This window comes from Cottoperca gobio, chromosome 6 (assembly GCF_900634415.1).
Source record: "Cottoperca gobio chromosome 6, fCotGob3.1, whole genome shotgun sequence".
NCBI classification, from domain to species: domain Eukaryota; kingdom Metazoa; phylum Chordata; class Actinopteri; order Perciformes; family Bovichtidae; genus Cottoperca; species Cottoperca gobio.
The window spans coordinates 9,456,156-9,478,041 of record NC_041360.1 but is presented as its reverse complement, the minus strand read 5'-3'; the positions used below and the strand labels follow the sequence as shown (position 1 = coordinate 9,478,041).

The 21,886-nt window shown below is 43.3% G+C and overlaps 1 protein-coding gene across 1 annotated transcript in view; it reads left to right on the top strand.

Annotated features, from left to right (window-relative positions):
- LOC115010227 (neural-cadherin-like) overlaps window positions 1-21,886 on the top strand; it is an 82,958-nt gene that overhangs the window by 28,735 nt on the left and 32,337 nt on the right. The window contains exons 3-14 of the mRNA XM_029434731.1: window positions 132-357; window positions 1,234-1,438; window positions 4,993-5,104; window positions 8,150-8,399; window positions 11,015-11,157; window positions 12,669-12,841; window positions 14,523-14,691; window positions 15,293-15,463; window positions 16,507-16,679; window positions 19,339-19,506; window positions 20,960-21,209; window positions 21,429-21,556. Of these exons, the coding sequence (XP_029290591.1) occupies window positions 132-357; window positions 1,234-1,438; window positions 4,993-5,104; window positions 8,150-8,399; window positions 11,015-11,157; window positions 12,669-12,841; window positions 14,523-14,691; window positions 15,293-15,463; window positions 16,507-16,679; window positions 19,339-19,506; window positions 20,960-21,209; window positions 21,429-21,556 (2,168 nt within the window). The remainder of the gene's footprint in view (window positions 1-131; window positions 358-1,233; window positions 1,439-4,992; window positions 5,105-8,149; window positions 8,400-11,014; window positions 11,158-12,668; window positions 12,842-14,522; window positions 14,692-15,292; window positions 15,464-16,506; window positions 16,680-19,338; window positions 19,507-20,959; window positions 21,210-21,428; window positions 21,557-21,886) is intronic.

Below are 21,886 nucleotides of genomic sequence, written 5' to 3'. Positions count from 1 at the left end.
TCGTGGGCCTTAACTCAGCAAACCCAGCAAGAAGAATTCAGGGTAAAATTTCCGAATTACTATTCAAGCCCGCCGTATTGGATTGGTTTGGATTCAGTGCTGGAAAACAAAGTCATTGTTTTCCCCTGTAGGTGGAGACGGCTGCTTTGCAGTGGACAAGAAGACAGGCCAGGTGGTGACCACAGGGCTGGTGCTTCAGAGGGACAGAGAGTACTTGTTAAGCGTGGTGGCCCTCGACAGCCTGGGCAGCCGCAGTGCTCCTGCCATGCTCTCTGTGGTGGCAGGAGCCAGAGCACCGCAGTTCACAAACACTAGCTACGCCATCTCCATTCCAGAGAACACACCTGAAGGACAGCCGTGAGTACCGCATGTGTTAACATTCACTCACACATACACAAGCAGGGATGATACAGGCAAAACATCAAGATATATATTGTTTTTCTGCAATTATTTCCTACTATTTCAGCACAATTACAGTAATGTGACATCTCTTTTAAGTCTTTTCTCGTCGTTAAGCAGTTACGCTGGCGCTTATATTCAAATGTGCCCTATTCCCTTGTGGTTATCATCAAACACTCTTTGTCGGATTCTTTATTGTTGCCTCAATAGGTATAATTGCCTGATACTGAAGAATAAAATATAACGCTCACATATTAAACATTGTATCGTCAGTATACCTCATCTGTGAGTTGCTAAACACTAGGATGGCTGCGTGCATGAAAGCATACTGACACCAGGACAGTTTTACACGTACATCCCTGTGTAATTAATTAAAACTTAAATGCATGCAGACATGTCTGTGCAAAAACAGGTCCTACAATAATCCATGCAGACATGCATAAAGGAACCTTGATCTTATATGTCGATTCCCAAACGCTACCTGTTAAGACTTATGCTGATGAATATTCATTTGGTCACATCAGTGCAATCAAGCATGAATTGACATATCATCATCACAAAGCATTAGGAGAACGCAAACTCTCTTAACCGTAAAAACAAACATTGATATCTGCATAATAGTATTACATTATAACAAAGAACTGACAAGTACTGATTGACTGTGTTTATAGCACATAGTCAATGGGCCATTCAGCAATTGATTTCATTACAGCGCAGTGCTGATGTAGGAAAAGAGGATTTCGATTTTAATCCAACAACTGTGCAGCTGAAATCGAATCCTAAAGACTGTTTTTCCTTTCATCTTTTTTTTACGTTTTCCTTTTGTTTCTGCAGCTTCCTGGTGGTGTTTGCCATTTCTTTCCAGAAGCAGCCAATCAGCTACAGCCTGCTGATCAATCCCAGTAGCCTTTACAGCATCCGACAAGAGACGGGGGAGATCAGTCTGACCAGGACGCTGGATTACGAGAGTGACCAGCGACGCTACCTGCTGATGGTGCGAACCAGCGAAGAGCCCGGTAGCCTCAGCACTGCCACAGAGGTTAGTTTAATTAAAGAGTGATACAGGCAGCAAGCATGAGTCATATCAGAGTTCATACACTTAAGTTCGGCTAAGCCCAAAGCTGAGGTCCACTGCGATGTTTTATTATTGCATCTGTCACACAAGCATTTACTCTTACTGCCGAATTAAACTGAAATGTGAAAATCTGCTTTTGTTGCTGAGTTCTGCTGCGTTGTGCTCCCCCACCGGACGTCCACTAAGCTCTCAGACCAGTTTTCACCAAGGTGTTATGTGGCTGACAAGTCTGCATTAACGGCGATGATCTGATCTCAGCGCTGACCTACTGACATCACACTACTTGCCGATAGCCACAGAGGAGAAGCAGCAGACTTTGTGACTGTTCAGCCTTTCCTGGAATGGCTGAATGGTTTTGAAATGTTAACAGGTCGACCAGGAGCCCAAGTGTTTGTCTATTTCTGCTGTTTGTTTTCACCCTTTTTATTTTCTGTTGAGAGTGTGATCTGGAGATGAACTGTGTAAAATATAGCACTCACTCTGAGGCTCTTGGCAGAAGAACTCATCATCTGAAAACTTCATTCACAAACGAATATTTCTAGATTAACTATTCATGAATTCAGGATAATTTAAATTATTAATTTAAAGACTTTGTTACCCAATTATCATGTCAGACACTCACTTTGCTCCACAGATTCAGCAGGCAAAACCTCCCTCTGCTCAGCTGCATGTTGTGAAATAGGAGATGGAGACTGGAAAAACCTATCTCAGCTATTTCAGGACTATTACTCAGCTGTCACTTCACACTTTACACACAGTGGTGACAGGGAGCTTGTAGGACGGGGTTGGGGGGTGGGGGGTGGGGGGTGGTGGCTAAGGGCCTTTTTGTGACAAAAAAAGCACACATGCTCAGAACATTTCTATTTTTGACTCAGGAAAATCATGAAATGGAAGATAAAGGATGTGTTGAACTGGCAACTTGAGAAACTATAAAATGCAATTTAGATTAAGTTTTGGGTTCAGCTTCCTGTACCGAGAATTTTGTATGGTTGTCTTCTGGATGTGAGGGTTGTTAAAGAGAGGCTAATTCTGTATTCTTCTTCTCTGATTTTGTCTGTTTTCTCTCCTCTCTCCTCCTCTCTCCTCCTCTCTTCTCCTCTCCTCTCTCCTCCTCCTCTCTTCTCTCCTCTCTTCTCCTCTCTCTCCGAGCCTCTCTTCTCCTCCCTCTCTCTCACTCTCTTCTTCTCCTCCCGAGGGCCGCTGAAGAGAGGCGCAGAGCCCCCCCTAGCTCTTCGCTTCCTCTCATCCCCGCTATCTCCTCTGCGGTCTCCTCTCGGGCGCGGCTGCTCCGTGCTCCTCGCCTCTCTCTCCTCCAGCTCCTCCTCCCGCCTTGCGCCGGGACGAGAGGAGCTAGAGAGCGGAGAGAGTGGGAGAGTCCCCTACAGAGAACCTAGATTCTCTTCTCCTTACTCTGGGAGAAGGAAGAGCGAGAAAGATCGTCTCTCCTAGGGAGAGAGAGGAGAAAGAGGTCTAAGAGAATGTAGGAGAGGGCAGAGAGACTTCTTCTCTTCTCTCTCCTCTCTTCTCCTCTCTTCTCTCTCCTCTTCTCCTCTCGTCTCGTCTCCTCTCTCTCTCCTCTCCTCTCTCCTCCTCTCTCCTCTCCTCTCCTCTCTCTCCTCTCTCCTCTTCTCTCTTCTCTCTCTTCTCTCTCTCTCTCCTCTCCTCTCTTCTCTCCTCCTCCTCTCTCTCTTGTCCTCTCTCCTCTCCTCTCCTCTATTCTCCTCTCTTCTCTCCCCCTCCTCTCCCTCCCCTCTCCTCTCTCTTCTCCTCTCTTCTCTCCTCTCTTCTCCTCTCTTCTCTCCTCTCTCTCTTCTCCTCTCTTCTCCTCTCTTCTCTCCTCTCTTCTCCTCTCCTCTCTCCTCCTCTCTCCTCCTCTCCTCTCCTCTCTTCTCCTCTCCTCTCACCCTCCTCTCCTCTCCTCTCCTCTCCTCTCCTCTCTCCTCCTCTCTTCTCCTCTCTTCTCCTCTCTCTCCTCTCCTCTCCCTCTCCTCCTCTCCTCTTCTCCTCTCTCCTCTTCTCTCTCCTCCTCCTCTTCTCCTCTCCTCTCTTGTCCTCTCCTCTCCTCTCCATCTCCTCTATTCTCCTCTCTTCTCCCCCTCTTCTCCCCTCCCCTCTCCTCCTCTCTTCTCTTCTCCTCTACTCTCTTCTCCTCTCCTCTCTCCTCTCCTCTCGTCTCTCCTCCTCTCTTCTCCTCTCTTCTCCTCTCTTCTCCTCTCTTCTTCTCTTCTCTTCTCTCTTCTCTTCTCTTCTCCTCTCCTCTCTTCTCCTCTCTTCTCCTCTCTTCTCCTCTCTTCTCCTCCTCTCTTCTCCTCTCCTCCTCTCCTCTCCTCTCTTCTCCTCTCCTCTCTCCTCCTCTCTTCTCCTCTCTTCTCCTCTCCTCTCTCCTCCTCTCTTCTCCTCTCTTCTCCTCTCTTCTCCTCTCCTCTCCTCTCTCCTCTCCTCTCTTCTCCTCTCTCCTCTTCTCTCTCCTCCTCTCTCCTCCTCTCCTCTCTTGTCCTCTCCTCGCCTCTCCTCTATTCTCCTCTCTTCTCCCCCTCTTCTCCCCTCCCCTCTCCTCCTCTCTTCTCTTCTCCTCTCCTCTCTTCTCCTCTCCTCTCTCCTCTCCTCTCGTCTCTCCTCCTCTCTTCTCCTCTCTTCTCCTCTCTTCTTCTCTTCTCTTCTCTCTTCTCTTCTCTTCTCCTCTCCTCCTCTCCTCCTCTCTTCTCCTCTCTTCTCCTCTCGTCTCGTCTCCTCTCTTCTCCTCTCTCTCCTCTCTCCTCTCCTCTCCTCTCTCCTCCTCTCTCCTCTCCTCTCCTCTCCTCTCTTCTCCTCTCCTCCTCTCTCCTCTCTTCTCTTCTCTCCTCCTCTCCTCTCTTGTCCTCTCCTCTCCTCTCATCTATTCTCCTCTCTCTCTTCTCCCCCCCTCCTCTCCCCTCCCCTCTCCTCCTCTCTTCTCCTCTCTTCTCTCCTGTCTTCTCCTCTCCTCTCTCCTCTCCTCTCTTCTCTCCTCCTCTCTTCTCCTCTCTTCTCCTCTCTTCTCTCCTCTCTTCTCCTCGACCGAGACTCCTCTCCTCTCTTCGACTCTCCTCTCATCACAAATCCTCTCCTCCCCTCCCCCCCCCCACCGTCCCCTCTCCCGCTCCTCTCTCCCTCCACTCCCGTTGTGCCCTCTACACTCCCTCTCTTTCCTCCCTCTCCTCTCCTCTCTCTCTCTCCTCTCCTCTCCTCTCCTCTCCTCTCCTCCTCCTCCCTCTCCCTCCCTCTCCCCCCCCCCCACTCCCCCGTCCTCTCTCCTCCTCTCCCTCCCCCCTCCCCTCCCGTCTTCCCTCTACACTCCTCTCTCCTCTCCTCTCCTCTCCTCTCCTCTCCTCTCCTTTCCTCCCCCTCCCCTCTCCTCCTCCTCTCCTCCTCTCCTCTCCTCTCCTCTCCTCTCCTCTCCTTTCCTCTCCTCTCCTCTCCTCTCCTCTCCTATCCCCTCCCCTCATCTCCTCACCTCCCCTCCCCCTCTCCTCTTATCCCATCACACTGGCACTAATCAGGTTCAGGTGTTGATAACGGATGAGAATGATTGTGTCCCAGAGTTCCTCCAGTCCATCTACAGTGTGGATGGAGTCCCTGAGACTGTAACTACGGCAACATCCCTGCTGCAGGGTGAGACTCCTCTGACTCCATATTTCACATCCATCTGTTTCTTTTTGAAGTGAAGAGAGAAACTCTGCAAAAAGGCACTTTTTCTGCAGGAAAACAACAGATGTATTTTGGGAGAAAGCCATAGATGCAATTCAGACCTCGAGTCATCTTTTGGCTTATTGACCCATAATGCTTCCCTTTTTTGCATACTGAAAGATACTAATAGATCTTTCACATCTGTGATCATAATCTCAATTATACTGAACTAAACTAGCTGCTACAAAGACAGCATGCATTTGTTTTGATTTATTATGTACTGTATGAATAATGACGTGTCAATTTATCTGTTACTGCATGAGGCTACCTTTATAATTATAAATTATGAGGTTGAAGGCGTATGCATTACTATCGCCGCTGCTTAACTTGAGTGGTTATGTTTGTATGAAGAAACAAACTGGCCGAGGCAAGTGTAGAATTCTACCTTACTGTGTCTTTTAATTGGATTCAGTTTCTGTTTCATAATGTGTCATAACTTATGTTTCTAAAAAAGATGTCTTTTCACTGTCACTGTCACATTGTGCTTGTTTGCTGCTTGAACAAATTACTCTTCTCATTGCACTCGTGAGATTCAGGTATTTTTAGATACTGCACCTTTGAGATCCCTTTGCTTTATTTTGCAACGGCTGTAAATGGAAAAGAAATACCTCAACAGGATTTGAGAATCATCCAGTGTTTTATACTTTACTCACACATTAACAGGGGCTCAAGGCAAAAATACCCTAAATCCAGAAAAACAGAAATGATTTAGGAGTATTCTTTTTACATTTCACCTTGTTGACTGTTAAGTTCTTGTCAAATCTTTCTGCACCTGTGGGACTTCAGTCCCCCATGAACTGCCATAAGTGATTCGTGAGAGTCTCTGGCTGGGCGATTTGTTTCTAGTGGATTCTCGGTGAGAAAATGGAACTAATTTAATCTTAAAACATTCGAATACACAGCCTGGAGCGGCAGAAATTGTTGGCGCTGCAGAGCCAGCGGAAGCAGAAAATGGTACCCGATTGCAAACCAATGCATCAACAAAAAATAAAACAACCTGTACCGTAGGAAGAACTCAGCAAAGGAGAGATCAAAGGTAGAGAGAGTGAAAGAGCTACTGATGGAAAAGTTAGATCATTATGCTACAAATAGACTGTGGCTGATACATCAGGGAAATATATGACTTTATTTTTCAATAAAATGCAACACTTGTAGTATATTGAAAAACTTTATTGTAAGACCAACGAGTTTCGGCTCGTGGGTGGCCTTCATCGGGGTCATCATGAAACACATTACAATAAGGTATGAAGCGAAAATAAAATTCAAAAAGGTAAAAAAAACAACCAATCATATACGTCCACACACATGTCAGCCCCTGGCACACCAACACAGGTGCTTGCCACTCTGCCAGACTGGGACAACGATTGGCCTGAAGCCTCATGACCATATCCCTGACCCCCCTTTGTTGGTGTGCCAGGGGCTGACATGTGTGTGGATGTATATGATTAGTTGTCTTTCCAATAATTTTTTACCTCTTTGAATTTGTTTCTGTTTTCTGCCTAGTTCATGCTGTTTGTAATGTGTTGTATGATGACCCGGATGAAGGCCACAAGCTGAAAGGCGTTGGTCTCACTAGGAGGACTACATCAAAGCATAACATCTGTCATTGTCTGTTGGCAGTAGGAGACGCTATGACTATGAGTGAATATTTACATGTAGATTTCTAATCAAGCATGAGAAATGTGGAGCAGATAGGACAGTGCACGCTACAACAACTTCCTGTTTATGGCAAAAGGCGCTTTTTGTCTCGACGCCACGTCATTCCATGTAATCTCAAAACTTGAATCGCAAAGGTCTTTTATATTATATTCAATAAATTTGACGTTGATCGTTGATTAAATGTCTCAAAGAAGTTTGTTTGAGCACAGAGCTTGGAAATGGCAAAAATCAGCATAACATTGCAGAGTACATTTAAAATGGCGGACTTCCTGTTGGAATACTATACAAATGTTGCTGACCTTTTCAGACCTTTTCCCTTCTTCATGCACCTTGGAAGTGTGTGAAGTTGTGCAGGAAACCCCCACTCTGCTTCTACAATAAAACTGCCCCTGGCAAAATCCCAGAAAGCCCAACAGCTCAGAGGAGAGAAAGAGAAAGCGTGCAGTCCAGAGCTTAATCTGCTGGACTGCACCACAAACTAATGAAATGTCAAAGTTTTGAGGCACCTAGGGAGTGAAATATCCCATTACCCCATCAGCTTTCATTGTACAAGGTAAAGACACAGATGAATACTTTACAATGAGGCTATCACTTCAACTTTACCCACTGAGATTGATGGTGGAGAAGATAGATATAATCTTGAGATAAAAGCACTAGTGACAGGGAGGTTTAAGGGAAAGTACTTTAGCATTTAATGATTCACATTATGCACACTACAGAAAGAGAGTATAGAGAACTATAGCTCAAGACACTGAGGTGAGTGGAGCATTGAGATGCACGGGCTGCTACTGCTGATGCTTGACACACAGGAAATAAACACATCAAAAGAATATGCAATACGCAAGTGTTATGAGCTGGAGGGGTTGTGTTTGAAACAGTGAGTTTAAGTGAAACTCAACAAACAGCTAACTTAAATTAGCTCTGCAGCCAATGTTGTCAATATTTGTGGTTGTAGTTTCATCACACATTAGAAACTAAATCTATATGATTTTCAGTGTAATTACCTCCAGAGTAAAATCATTTCCTTGCTGTAGAAAATACAACTTCTTAATTTTATTGGGTGTTTTTGCTGCCTTGAAACTCATTATTGCAAATAAAGGTAATTAGTCTGAAGGGGCTCAGTCAAGTGCAGTTTCTGTGCTAGTAATTGTAGCTGTCAGAGCTTATGATCTATAGCACGTTCAGCAAGGCCATAAAGAGATAATGATCTACACAGATGTCAACATATTCATCAGCTGATGCCATCTCATCAGCTCCTTTCGATTAACTGTAAATTGATGGTCCTTGTGTGATGTCTCTCCCTCCCACCAGTGTTGGCCACGGACTGTGACTCGGGGTTAAACGCTGAGCTCACTTATTACACCCTGAGTCCGGACTTCAGCATTTCATCCCATGGGACTGTTTTCCCTGCGGGCCGGCTGGACTACGAGAGGCCCAACCATCTGTATGAATTTGTGGTGATGGCGACGGACGGCGGGGACGAGCCTCACTCGGGGACTGCCACGGTCCGTGTGAGGATGGCAAACATCAACGATGAGACCCCTGTATTCTCCCAGTCTGTGTGAGTAGCTTTACCACTTACACTAACGAAATAACTGTCCGTCCTGTCCATGAAGCCCCCTCCATCATTTGCACTGTTAATTTTTAGCCATAGTTTATTACCTGCAGTTTAGTCTGCCTTTCTGGCAAACAAAACCAATACAATCACGACCAAGATGTGAACTTTAAGAGAAAGCTGATGCTGATGTAGTTATCAAAAATAATTCCTACTTATTGAGGACTCAAAATGGAGCATCTGGAAGACTATATATTGGAATAAAAAAGTGTGAGTCCAAGACACAAAGGTGCTATGAGTGGATCAATAAGCTATTACAAAAAGTAAGTAGTGTTTGTGTTTCTGGCTGAAAGTTGCTTCAGAAAATACAAAAATTAGTTTATTTGCACCTTTCATAGACAAAAAGCAGCGTGCTCAAGGTTCACTTATTTTTGCTGCATGTTTTGTTACTGTTGCCCAAATCATTAAAGCAAAAACATTTGAGTCTTACTCATGGCTGGAGTTTGGCTGCAGAGATCAAAGTTTGTCACAGAGATGACAAGTTCATGTAATGTTCCTGCTGCTGGCACTGCTTCATCTCTGATCCACTGGCTGATCACATTTCATTACATCGAAGCTTTGCGTTTTGAGCAGACAAGGTAGTTGCATCACATAAATATAGGTTGTTAAATTACACATCAGAGACCTGCATTCCTTCAGGCTACTTGTCGCAATAATATTTGATGCTGTGCGTCATGCCATGAATTGTGGCCAACTTGCATCCAGAGCTCTGTAGTAAAACCACCACAAGACAAGACAAACTCAATACATTTTATATGCTGCGTTAATCACAGCCATCTGGCACTGAAACAATCTGTTTCTCACTCCTCACACATTAACCACAAACACAGTGGGATACTTTCAGAGCAAGTTCTGGAGGTTTGCTGAAAAAATGTGTCTAGTTCAGTATTCTAGTAAAATCGCTGGGGTCTATTTTTGGCCTTCTCCAAACATATGCAGTAAACTGACATTCGGATGCAATCCAGTGTGTCCTGGACCGCCTTTTTGGCAAAGCTTTGTGAGTGGGTGGGCAGCAACTGTCACCGTGGCGCCGCTGCATTTATTCGCCAAAACGAGTAAGCCGCTTGTCCTGTCAGTCATGTTTCAATGACCTTCACAGAAGACTGTTGCATACCTCTGTTACTCGCTCTTGTTGCATTGTCAGGTGTCAGTCTCGGTGGGTTGCTCGACACACAGCCAAACAGGCGGGCAGAGAGGTGGAGATGTGGGCAGACAAACATAAAAACTGAAGAGAAAAACACACTGAAACATGGTTGCAGGGCAAGCGAGAAGAGAATACAAAAACATGCCCAGCGAGTAGACGGGAGACAGCCAGTCAGATATGCAGATAAACGGAGAAGCCTGTCGGCAGTCAGACAAATTCTCTTGCCAAACCAGCAGACAGATAGTTAGAAATGCAGGCATATTGCCAGGTAGGGTTTGTTGGTCGTCATACTGTGGCTTACTGAGATGTAGATAAGCACTGTGAGGGATGAAAAGGACAAAAACAGAAAAAGACTGTTGGACTGATGCATACTATGGAGGTTATGAAATGAATCTTCAAGTCAGGCTTATTGAGATACCCCGACATGTAAGTGGACATGTTTCCATGCATGACCTCTCAGTTGTAGAGAGGCTAAAAGTGACGGACGGACAGGCAAACAAATGCAAATAGCCGACAGGCAGGCCGACTTCCTCTGTCTGAGCACAACTTCACAGTTCAGTGAGATGAAGGGAGATGCTTCAGGAAGACAAGCCGAGGCAGTGTATATGTCTCATCCCACAGAGCTGCGGAGAGGTGGCCTCTGAGTCGGGTGACAGATTACAGGTCACTCATGTTGCCACGGAGACTGCCGCAGCTGGCGGAGACGAATCACCCATCAGCGTTCTTCTGTAAACCATCAATCACCTCTGACTTTTCACTACAGACACCGACTCCCAGCCCACAGACACACATACTTACACACACACACACATTAGGAGAGGATGCAGCACAAAATCTCACGGGATAAGTTCTGCTGACGAATCAACACACAAACTCTGTGAGAACGCCGCCCCCTCTTATATCTTGCTCTGTCTATCAGCCTTCCTCTTTCCTCCCGCTCACTCCTCTCTCTCATCTCGCACTCCCTCATATCAATTTACCTGTCATGTCAGTGTCAGCCGTCTTTCTTGTCACTCGTTCCTCTCTCTCCTTTGCTTTGTTTTTTCCCATTTCTCTTCATCTCCGCGTCCTCCAAGTCAACGCAGTTCATCTCCACCCCATCGCACTCTGTCCCAATGAGATATATCAGTCTCCTGCACAGCATCTCGCTGCCCAGCACCACAAAGCAAGCAAATCACTGTTGACATTTTAAAAGGCACTGGATCAAACGGGCCACAGTGGGCCGGGTATGCAGAAAGAACTATTTGTCCAATGACTTCACCATCCCAGTAGACATTATCATTTGTCTCTAGTCTGGTCAGCTAAGAGGACACGTTAAATCATAGTGACAAGCAAAAGCCACAACCATAAGTCTAATCAGGCTGCTGATGCTTTGGACTGTGTCAAGGATTTGTAACTACTTTCTCACACTTTGCAGATATCGAACGTTTGTTTCCGAAGACGCGGGGCCCAACACCCTCGTCGCCACAGTTCTGGCCAAAGACCCAGATGGCGATGGCATAATCTACTCCATAACAGCAGGAAACGAAGAAGGAAACTTTGTCATTGACAGCCAGAAAGGTGATTCTTCTTCATTCCCACGGCCAGGCCTCACAAGCATCGCAGCTTTCACTCTAATTCACAGGCTTTCCGTCAAATCACACATTCAATTTCCCCTAATACATTTCTGCTACAGTGGTGAGCAATGGGTGCCCTCTACTTTCAAAGTCAATTTGGGAAAGATATTGAAAGTTGATATTAAAAGCTGTTAATTTCAATACGAGTGACGTTATCCTGTGATTGGGGGCATAAATATAAACGATTACATTTCCACACCTGGTTTTACTTTTTGCGGGTGCTGAGAGGAATGTCCCTGATGTTGCAGAGCTTTCTAGCATTGACGACTGCACAGTTTATCTTTTTTATTCACCCTTTGATCCGAAACCAGTGGCAATCACTGTGACATTTGTCACCCAACCCTTTCAATTCAATTTCACAACAACTGCTCTATCATAGCTCACAATCTTCAGGCTGCGCTCTGTCAGCTCCTCTTTCCTTTGTGGCATCTTTTTATATTCCTTTCCACCCTTTCGGTGTATCCTCAGAGCAAGAAAAATGCCAAGACTGATATCCTTTAGGTGCGGGAAAAACCACTATACGGCTTCCCACTTACTGTATATATATATACGAAGAGAGCCGGTTCATTGAAATAGATGCTCGAGTTCATGTTGCATTTGTAAACAAGGTTGACATTTAAGATGGGAGCATTACGGTGTGTACGTCCCACACTTCACTTATTTTAATGTAATGGTGCAGTGCCGTCAACGTCACGCATTGTCATTAGGAGCCAGGACCCTTCTCTGTTCTGCGGGCGGCCAGGATCGCAAGTAAATTGGTAGACAGGGGAAGCCAGGCACTCGCATCTGTGTGTATCAGCACGCTGTGTTGTCTTTAATCAAGCGCGAGATGAATAGAAACACAACAAGAGAATAAAAAATCTCCCGATGCTCTCACTTCAATGGGTTCCCCCCACATCATAGGCTGCTTGTTCGTCCTGCAACCTCTGATGTTTTTGTATGACAGAAAGATGTGTACTCAGATGCTGCATCTTTTTATCTCACCTTTTATCTTGACTGTTACATGAAAGCAGGGGGGGGGGGGAGGGGGGGGGAACAGCTAATAGGCATATGCTGAGCCTGGTTAACTTCTAACCCGAGTCACTTACTACTTTATGTTTTCACTCAAGTGCGTGAGCTGGATGGGCATCTTTAGGAGAGAGCATGCAATTATTAGATTAGAAATGTGACAAACTCACCACTGTGAAATTGGTTTTTGGATTTAGTCTGCATATCAGATTTTTTACCTTTCTGTTGACTACTGAGGTGAATTTCCACCACTCGCTATCTCAACCCCCGATTTCTAGAACAACAACAGGCAATATAGGTTTTCTGTTTTTATTGATAGCACATCTGTCACCAAGGCCACAGTGGCAATAACAGCCGCGTAATGACTAATGGAATGGTTGCACCTAATGTGTTATGAGGGAACATGTTTTATTATGTGCAATTTAATGGACCTGTGGTATTTTGTAGGGTTGATTCGTCTCCGCTCCACTCCCTTGCCAAAGCTTCAAGGCCTAGAGTACGTCCTGAATGTAACGGCCACAGATGACAATGCATCGGGCGGGCCACACCCTCTCTTCTCCACCGCACGAGTCATCGTTGGAGTCGATGATGTCAACAACAACAAACCTGTATTTCAGGAGGTGAGGATTTATTTTGTTAAAAGAGAAACCCTGGTACTTTTCATCAACTCAGGTGCAAAGTAAGCATCAGAATGGCCACAATTATGAGAATGGACCTGAATGTCCCTTTAATTCATTTTCAGTTCATTTTAAGAGAATAGTTTGATATTTTTGGAAATATTCTAATTTGCTTTCCTGCTGAGAACATTGATACCACTCTATAAAACTATTGCCAGCAGCTGGTTAGCTTAGCTTAGCATAAAGGAAAAAGCTGGCTAGGCTCTGTTTAAAGGAGACAAAATCTCACTAACTAAATGTATCCGTGCAAAAAACAAAGTGTAAACATCATGTGCCATACTACAACCATCGGCGACCCCAGGAAGTGACGGGCGTGTCGTCTTGCCTTTGTACAGAGCGAGGCTAGCCGTTTCCCCCTGCTTTCAGTCTTCATGCTAAGCACAGCTAACCAGCTGTTGGCTTCATTTACATATTAGCCGTACACATTCGAAAGTGGTACCGATCCGCTCATCTAACTCTCGGCAGGAAAGCAAAAATGCATATTTCCAAGATTTTGAACGATTCTTTTAAAGCACTTTTTGTGTTGTTGTCGTCTTTGCCGCCGTCAACCTGAATCCTTCTAAATAGCTGACACTTAGATGTTTTGCCTCAATTCAGACAATGTGCCTACACAATATTGTCACATTCTTCTCGCCTCTGCCTGTCTGCCTCATCCTCTTGGCGCACTTCAGTTATTCCTCCGTCTATCACTCCTTCCTCCCTCTCCTCATCCCACTCTCCGGCTTTATTTTTTTTGCTCATGCGTTCTCATTTCCCTGGCCTCCGTCTCTCTCCGCTCTGTTTTCCCAGGAGTTCTGATTAGCCCGCACAACCACTCTATCTTTAGGCACTCCATTGGGATTTCAATTAATTTGTGAAAAAAAGTGCAATATCATCACAATATACTATACCTGTTTAATTAACTTCCCCCTTAATTAGGTATGACTTGAACTTCGTCAGGAGACATACTCGTGCAAAGTTGGAGCTCCTTAGGTTTTTCGTGTGGGCTGGAAGTCTTGGCAACTTGATGTGTTTAAATATCAAGTTACGCCTCAGAACCATCTGGACTAGAATGACCTTATGTTTGATATTATGTGATTTTTATGAACAGCTACCTACAGGCTATTCTGTCTGTGCCATCACGTCCCATGGACCCTTTCATTATTTTTCTTTCTATCGCTCGCTCATATCCTTTGATCCGTATCGCTCACGCTCTTCCTTGCCTATTGTTTTTCTTTTTTCATGGTCATTCTGTTGAAAGAGTAGCTAGCATGTGTGTGTGAATTAAAGAAGAAAGACTGCAGAGAGCCACTCTTTATCTGGGGCATATGTTCATTAGGAGGAATGGCTTGAATTCCTGGTTTGGACAAAGCTGTTCACTGTTGGCTCTTCAAAAGAAATCAGCTCAAGTGATTTTTATTTCCATAATATATAGATAGGGGATACTCTATCTATACTTTTATATTGTTTTTCATGCACAGAACCTTCCTATGTGTGCATAGTGATCCTTCTACTTAATGAGTTATTTTTCTTTGATCCCTGTATTCTCATTAATGTACTCTCACTATATATTCTCATATATGAGAATTGTTTTTTGTATTTGTGTTCCTCCTTCTTTCTCTCCCCCTCCCTGTCTGTATCTCAGTGCCAGCAATATCGTGAGCAGGCTACAGTGCTAGAGAACCAGCCAACGGGGACTTTTGTGTTGCAAGTGCATGCGGTGGATGCTGATGAGGGAGCAAATGGAAAAGTCAAATATGGCTTAATGCACAGAGACAGCGCCATGCCCGCCTTCAGAATTCATCCAGACACAGGTAGAGCGGTCACGGATTGTCTGTGCTAAAATAGGTCTCAATTAGAGCACAGATTTTTACTATAGAGAGACAGTGCTGCCTTTTAATGGAAATTGACGTCTCTAATTTAACATTCAAGTTGATCTGTGATCTAAGAGGAGGATGAAATGTCCGCATAATTCAGAAAATATTTTCCAGAATCAGTCACATGCCAAAACCTGTCCGTCAATCATCTTCTCATTTAATCTGGTTAAGATCGTTGTGATAAAATTGACTTCACATAATGAAGGGAAAGCTCTTCTGAAGTCATAAAACGTGTACACATTTTCTTTGATGGCTTCTGTTCTTTTATTTTCTTCATCTTAAGATTTAATAATAAAGTCACTGCACGCGAAAGGGATGCTCGACTTACTCAGAAGAAAATGTGTATTTGTTTACTTGTTTTCTTGATTTATGGCTGGCTTGTTACACGGATAGATATACGGATGGAACATGAATTGATGAATGGATGAATGCATGCATTGATTGGCGAATTGGAGAATTGCTGAATGGTTGGATGAATATAAAAGTATTCATGTGTGTATGTTTGGCGTGGGGCTCGGTTTTTGTTCTGTATTCACAGGAGTGATTGTGACAGCCAGGCGTTTCGACAGGGAGCGGCAGAGAGAGTATTCAATTACAGTAACGGCCACTGATTGGGCGGAGGAGCCGCTCATTGGCATCTGTCAGCTCACCATCCAAATACTGGACCAGAATGATAACAGCCCCAAGTTTGAGAATTTGCGCTATGAGTGTAAGTGATAAAAAAAAGTAAACATGCCGGTACAAGTGTAATACAAGAATTAGCAGGAGCATAACTAGGACCTCAAAGGAATATTTCACCCACAAAATGACAAGTTGTTTATCGATAACTCACCCTGTGTTACCTTGAATTCTTGATAAAACTTTGTTTTTCTCGCATGCCTCCACGCTCAACAAGTAAGCAAAACAATTTAGAAAAGTCTTTAAGAATTGAAGTAAATGGGGACCGCGTTTATATCAATATATAATATATGAAAACACATATTTACAAACTGGTGCAGTATAATCCAAGTCTCATTTAGTCTCATTGATTCCCAAACAAATGCATTTTTGCTAAAACCTTATTATTTAATACACTTTGGACTCGCACAGATTTGCAGTGCAGCGGGCACAAAACTGCTCATGCAGAAGTTTTTCTAAATAGTAAGGTGTTTAATAATTAGTGCGCATACGACTAAATGAGACTTGGATTATTCTGCACAAGTTGTGTGAGAGTTTGTAAACGGGTGTTTTTGATATTTTTGCTTTTGTCAACGCGAGTTTGTGTAAGCGTGTTTTTTTAATTCTCTGTTTACCATAGAAGCATGTGAGAAAACAAAGTAGTCTTCAAGAACTCAACACCAGGTGAGTAATTGATAAACAAATTATGATTTTGTGGAAGTATTCCTTTTAAAAATGCTGAGTTAAAAAGGGTGAGTGCTAAAAGGCTTTAATGCTCCTTTTTTTTTACTTTAATTTCTGAATTTGATTTAATACGATGTGTTTTAAAGTGTGGATGCAGTAAATATGTCTCTACATTGGGTTTTATTTTTAAAGAAAATATAAAATACTATTCATTTCTGCTGCTTAATGAATTGCACCCCAGTGTGAAAATTGGAAATAGAAAGAAATACCCTGGTAATAACCTAATCAGTTTGCATAACAAACATGTCCATAACACCGCTCATGCGTGACATTCACTGTGCTTTGCCTCATATGTTTCTACCACTTAAGTCAGCGAACTGAGTGCACATGCATTATTTCTATCCCCTGTAGACTTTCTGAGAGAAGACACTTTGGTCGGTACCAGTTTCCTTCGCGTGGCAGCTCACGATGACGACTTTGGAAGTAATGCAGCTATCACTTACTTCATGTCCCTGGAGCTTCCTGAGTACCTGCGGGTCAACCCTGTCACTGGATGGGTCTACGTTAATCAGCCCATCTCACAGGTCAGTCAGCAGTTATTAGCAGGCTCTCTGTCAGCCAGCATACGCACCCACACACACAGTCTGTATCACATGGTGGCCCGTGGCTCTGTGTCAACAAAGTTAATGAATAAGCCACCTCTGCCTCTGTCTGCTACTCCCAATCTGGGGTGTGTACTCCCAGAGGTGCTGCATGTGGAATGACCATAGAAAAAGAAGATGGAGGTAGACTAATTTACACTAAACTAATTATTTGAACTGCTTAGGATTCCCCGTGGTTATATTTGATGACTATGGTCCTGTCTATTGCACTAATATTTAAAATGATTCTTTAAATATGCATAAACATCCTCCAACCCGAAGCTGTCAGACTACATACCACAGGTTTTTTTAAGAAGCTGATTATTACAAACCCCGACTCCTTCCACCATCTTAAATACTCTGGCTTTGATATAGTTTACCATCTGAGGCTTTGATAAGGAGACTGACAGCATGCAGCAGCTTTGGATGAGTCATGTGTTTTAAGGCTATTAACCAAAAACTATTTGGAGGCTGGAAAATGATGAACGTGAACAAAGCACAATTACCTCCACAGTTCTTTTTAAAAGGTGAAGAGGTTATGTTTTCACTCTGTTTGTCAGCAGGATTATGGGAAACACTACTGGCCCAATTTTCATGAAAGGGTGTAGCATGCGCAAAGGAAGAACTCTTTAAATTTTGGACCAGATTCAAATCACGGGCAGATACACAAGTTATTTTAACATAGGGAATATTGCCTTGTCGGAGGTCTGTGCTCACAAAGTGCACTTCTAGTTTTAGTCATGTTTTCAACATGAAAACTAGCTTTATAATACATATTAGCAAGTTGTCTTTTACTGGTTGATGTTTTGTCCACTGATACATGTACTGCAAGTGTTTTACCGTGTCAGTGATGTAACACATTTCTTACATTTTTGATAGTTGTGTTGTCAACGTTCATGTTTTCTGTAGCCTATCAGCACTCTTCTTCCTGTTTTCCTGTTTTCCTGTTCCACTTATTCAAATGAGAGTTGTTCTCTGGCTAGAAACTTCATATAGCACTATAGAGCCATTTAATATTTAACATGCTTTTTAGCACAGTAGTGTTAGATTTCTCTAGAAATCCTGACGCTGACTTCATGCAAAATTGAAAGTGTTAAGCCCAAAACCTCACTGAGCGAAGCTGTTGCATATTTAAAAGTGGTTTCCGAGGCTTTTTGAATTCTCCCGCAATATATTTTTATTATAACTAAGATTACAAAAGCACAACGTCTCAGCTGGGCTCAGGCATTGTTCTATTTTGTCATCACAGTTTCTGATTACTGTGAATAAGTATAGGCCACATTTTCACACCGCCGCAGCATGGTTCCCAATTCCCTTCAGTGGAATGTGAAGGAGATGTCATTGAACATCAGTGGTTATCCTTATTCCTTAAGACAGTACAGCCAGAGCCAGCCTCAACATACTGTACAGTACAGCTCGGCAGAGAATTCAGGGGAGCAGATGGAAAAGGTTGCTGTGACCATGTGCAGAATATTTTATGGATATTTTCTGACACTATTACTGCAAATTGAATGTTAAACCTTGGTTGGGTGTTACCACAAAGTCAGTCATTCATTTATTGTAAAAGCAGAAGCTGCTGGGTCACAGATTGCAATCTTTGTTCTGTAGTATCAAGCTTTGGAAAAGAGTTGTACTTGTTCACAAATACTAATTGGATTGTCCCAGACATAGAAAACGGAATTTCTATAGTTAAGTGAGATTTCTTTTTATCTGCAGCACAACAATGGAGTCGAGAGGCTGCGACTTGCATTAGTAGAATAATGCAGCTGATGGCTGAAATGTTCAAATTCTTTTTTGAGCAATCTTTCATTAACAACTGGTGTAACTATGACTTACATTATAATTTACTGTGAGTGGCTAGAATAGAATTTCCAGGGGTGGCCAGAAAGACGCCCATTAGAGGATTTTTTTCCTTCACTCAGGTGTGTAATGTTGATGTCACCCATTGTCCAATTTATATAAGCAGAATAAAATACTCTAATGACCTCAAGGAAATGTTCAGCTTTCCCCGCAGTGTCCACTTTGATGAAGTGCGCTTCCTCGGTCAAATTCCCCCTCTTATTTCCTAGCGGTTTAATTATAGCACAATTACAAAAGTAGAGGAGCTTTTGTGCAACCTGAATTATAGCTTAATATATTTTTTGTAAGGCTCTCTGCTGCATCTGTTGTTCTTATTAACACCTAATTAAATGATTTCCACAATACAGGTCATGCAGCATGAGCTTGAAGTCAATGCCCTTCAGCTGATCACTCTGAGCGTCAGCCACACATCAAATAACATAACAAAGACGTCTATTTAACGTCCTGCTCCGCACATTTAGTGGTTATTGTTACTCAGATTATAGCGAGATGATTTAAGAGCCATTGGTGGATTTTATTACTTAATTTCACAATGCATCAGGCTTTAAAATACACTGTGTGTTTTACACATCTGGTGTGTTATAGGAGATGAGTTGGCAGGGTCAGTTTTATTAATTACACTGAATCATTTCATAGTTCATCAGTTGTTCATTAATTTTCTGTCAATCGACCCTGTGTTAATCAGTTAATCGTTTCAGCTCTAAATACCATGATGATCATTTTAGTGAGCGAACTGTTACAGAGAACCTATATCACGCGGGACATCGTAGCGACTGACGGGGGGAATCGAAACACTTCTGTGGAGCTGGCAGTCACCATCACCAACGTGAAGAACCAGCCTCCGCAGTGGGAGATGGAGAGCTACAGCGTTGTCATCCCTGAAAACGCTGCCAGGGACACACCAATAGCGGTACGTGTAACTTTGAGTGGAGGAACACTGTTTATATGATCACATATGTTGCAGAGCTTCTCTACCTCTTGCAATCTTGAGTTACTGTAATTGAATCAGCTGAATGTTTGTTTGCTTAGTCCCCTGGAGTAGACAGACACCGTGTTTTCTTTGTGCTCAAAATACACCTTTGAAAGCTTGTCAGCACGCTGTAAAATCTGTAAACGTGTTTTAGTTTGATGTTGTAGTAGGAGAAAGCTGACATTGGATCGCATGTACTAAGCAAGTTTCATGACTCCAGGCTTATTAAAACCAAACGTCTCCTTTGATGTGAGAAATAATATAGCTGTCAATCTCAAAAGCACAAAAGTCCTACTAAGGTCTTCACAAGAGGATTCACTTCGAGATAAGAGGTTATATCAGGGCAAAAACAATATGTTTAACTCTCCTCCTACTCTGTTTTTTACTTAGATAATCAATATTATATATATGACATAATCTTTGCTTCTTTCAGACTATAAACCATAAATGTGGTCGGACCTACTTCTAATTAAACCTGCCACATGTGAACACATGTTACCTGACCTACGTCAAAGAGAATCCTGGTGACATGAATAATTCAACTTTTTTGAAATACACTTATTTGCTCTCTTGTCAAGTCTTGGATGAGATGATACCATGATATAATGATACCACTCTCATGCGTGGGCATTAATTATAGAGCTATAGTCTGCAGCTGGTTAGCTTAGCTCAGCATTAAGACTGGCTCTGTCTAAAGTTAAAAAATATGCCCACCAGCAGGTCTAGTGTTCACCAATTAACACGTTGTGTCTTGTTTGTTTTCCCCCGTCTTTACACTATGCTAAGCTAATGTCCTACTAGCTCTAGCTCCTGACATGACACGTGGTATCATCAAACTCTAAGCAAGAAAGTGAACATGTACATTTCCCAAAATGTAAAACTATTCCTTTAAGGATAATAACCATATTTTGGTGCTTTAGCATCTCAAAGCAGTTGAGTATGAAACATGACGCTAGAGCCAAGAGACGCCCACCTACCATTAAGACGGGACGCAGTGGGAAACAGCTAGCCTGGCAGCGTCCAAAGTTGAAAACATACACCTACTTGCACCTCCTAAAGCTTACTTACTATTTAACACTTTGTCTTTCCTTTGCTTCTATGCTGTGGCGTTAACTATTTCTTCTCATAACCACAAGATTACCAGGCAACGACTGGAGTGCCCATGATGAGTGGTGGATAGATTTTTTATTACGTTTGAAAAGAGCCGTGAATCTTTATGCTAAGCTAAGCTAACTATCTCCAGACATTTCGTGGAGTGGTATCGATCTTCTCATTTTACTTTCGGCAAGAAAGCAATCAAGCGTATTTCCCCCAAAATGTTGAACTAACCTTTTGGGATGCGGGTGGAGTCAGTCAGCCACATGGGCCTGATCTAACTTCTCATCCTATTCAGACCATCAAGGCAACCTCTCAGCTTGGTGACCCGAGGGTGACCTATAATCTGGAGGACGGGATGGTCCCCGAAACCAACATGCCAGTACGTTTCTACCTCTCGCCCAACCGCGAAGACAGCTCTGCGTCCATTCTTGTGTCAGAGCCGCTGGACTACGAGACAACACCAGCCTTTTCTCTCCGGGTTCGAGCACAGAACGTGGCCGCGGTGCCTCTTGCAGCTTTCACTACAGTTTATGTCAATGTTACAGGTGTGATTTGTACTTTTCTCACTTAACTGTCTTTGTTCTTTGTGAAATTGAAGTTGTCAGATTGTATTGTTACAATGCGTCTGCATCAAACGCCTCTAAGTCTTTTATGTGTGCTGTTACGGACGCTACAGCTTTGGATGCTAGAGAATGTATTGCCTAATAACTATCTGGAAATTAACACATTATCAATTTGCTGCTAAATCTTTCTTCTCTCCCAAGATGTCAATGACAACGTGCCATTTTTCAGCTCCTCTATCTACGAGGCCTCAGTCACAGAGGGAGCTCAGATAGGGACTTCGGTTCTCCAAGTGTCTGCCCATGACAAAGATCTGGGTCTTAATGGAGAGGTTTGTGGTTTTGTATTTGTGTTCATGGTGTGCAGGTACAAAACAATGAAGAGATTGTCAAACCATCCAGGATATACTAGAATAAGCATTGTGTAACATCACACTCTAATCCTAGTGCGGAAGCTTTTGATCCGAAGTTGTAAAGGTGGTGTTGGGATGAGTGAGTGTGACTGTGACAGTGAGAATATCGCTGGGACAGAGTATCGATCTAATTTTGCCCGTAATGAGAAAACAGACTCTATGACAGAGACTTCCTGACATTTTCAGTTACAAAGCCTTTAATTTCTTCTACTTCAGCAGTTTATTGTTTGAAATGATACTGAGGCTTGA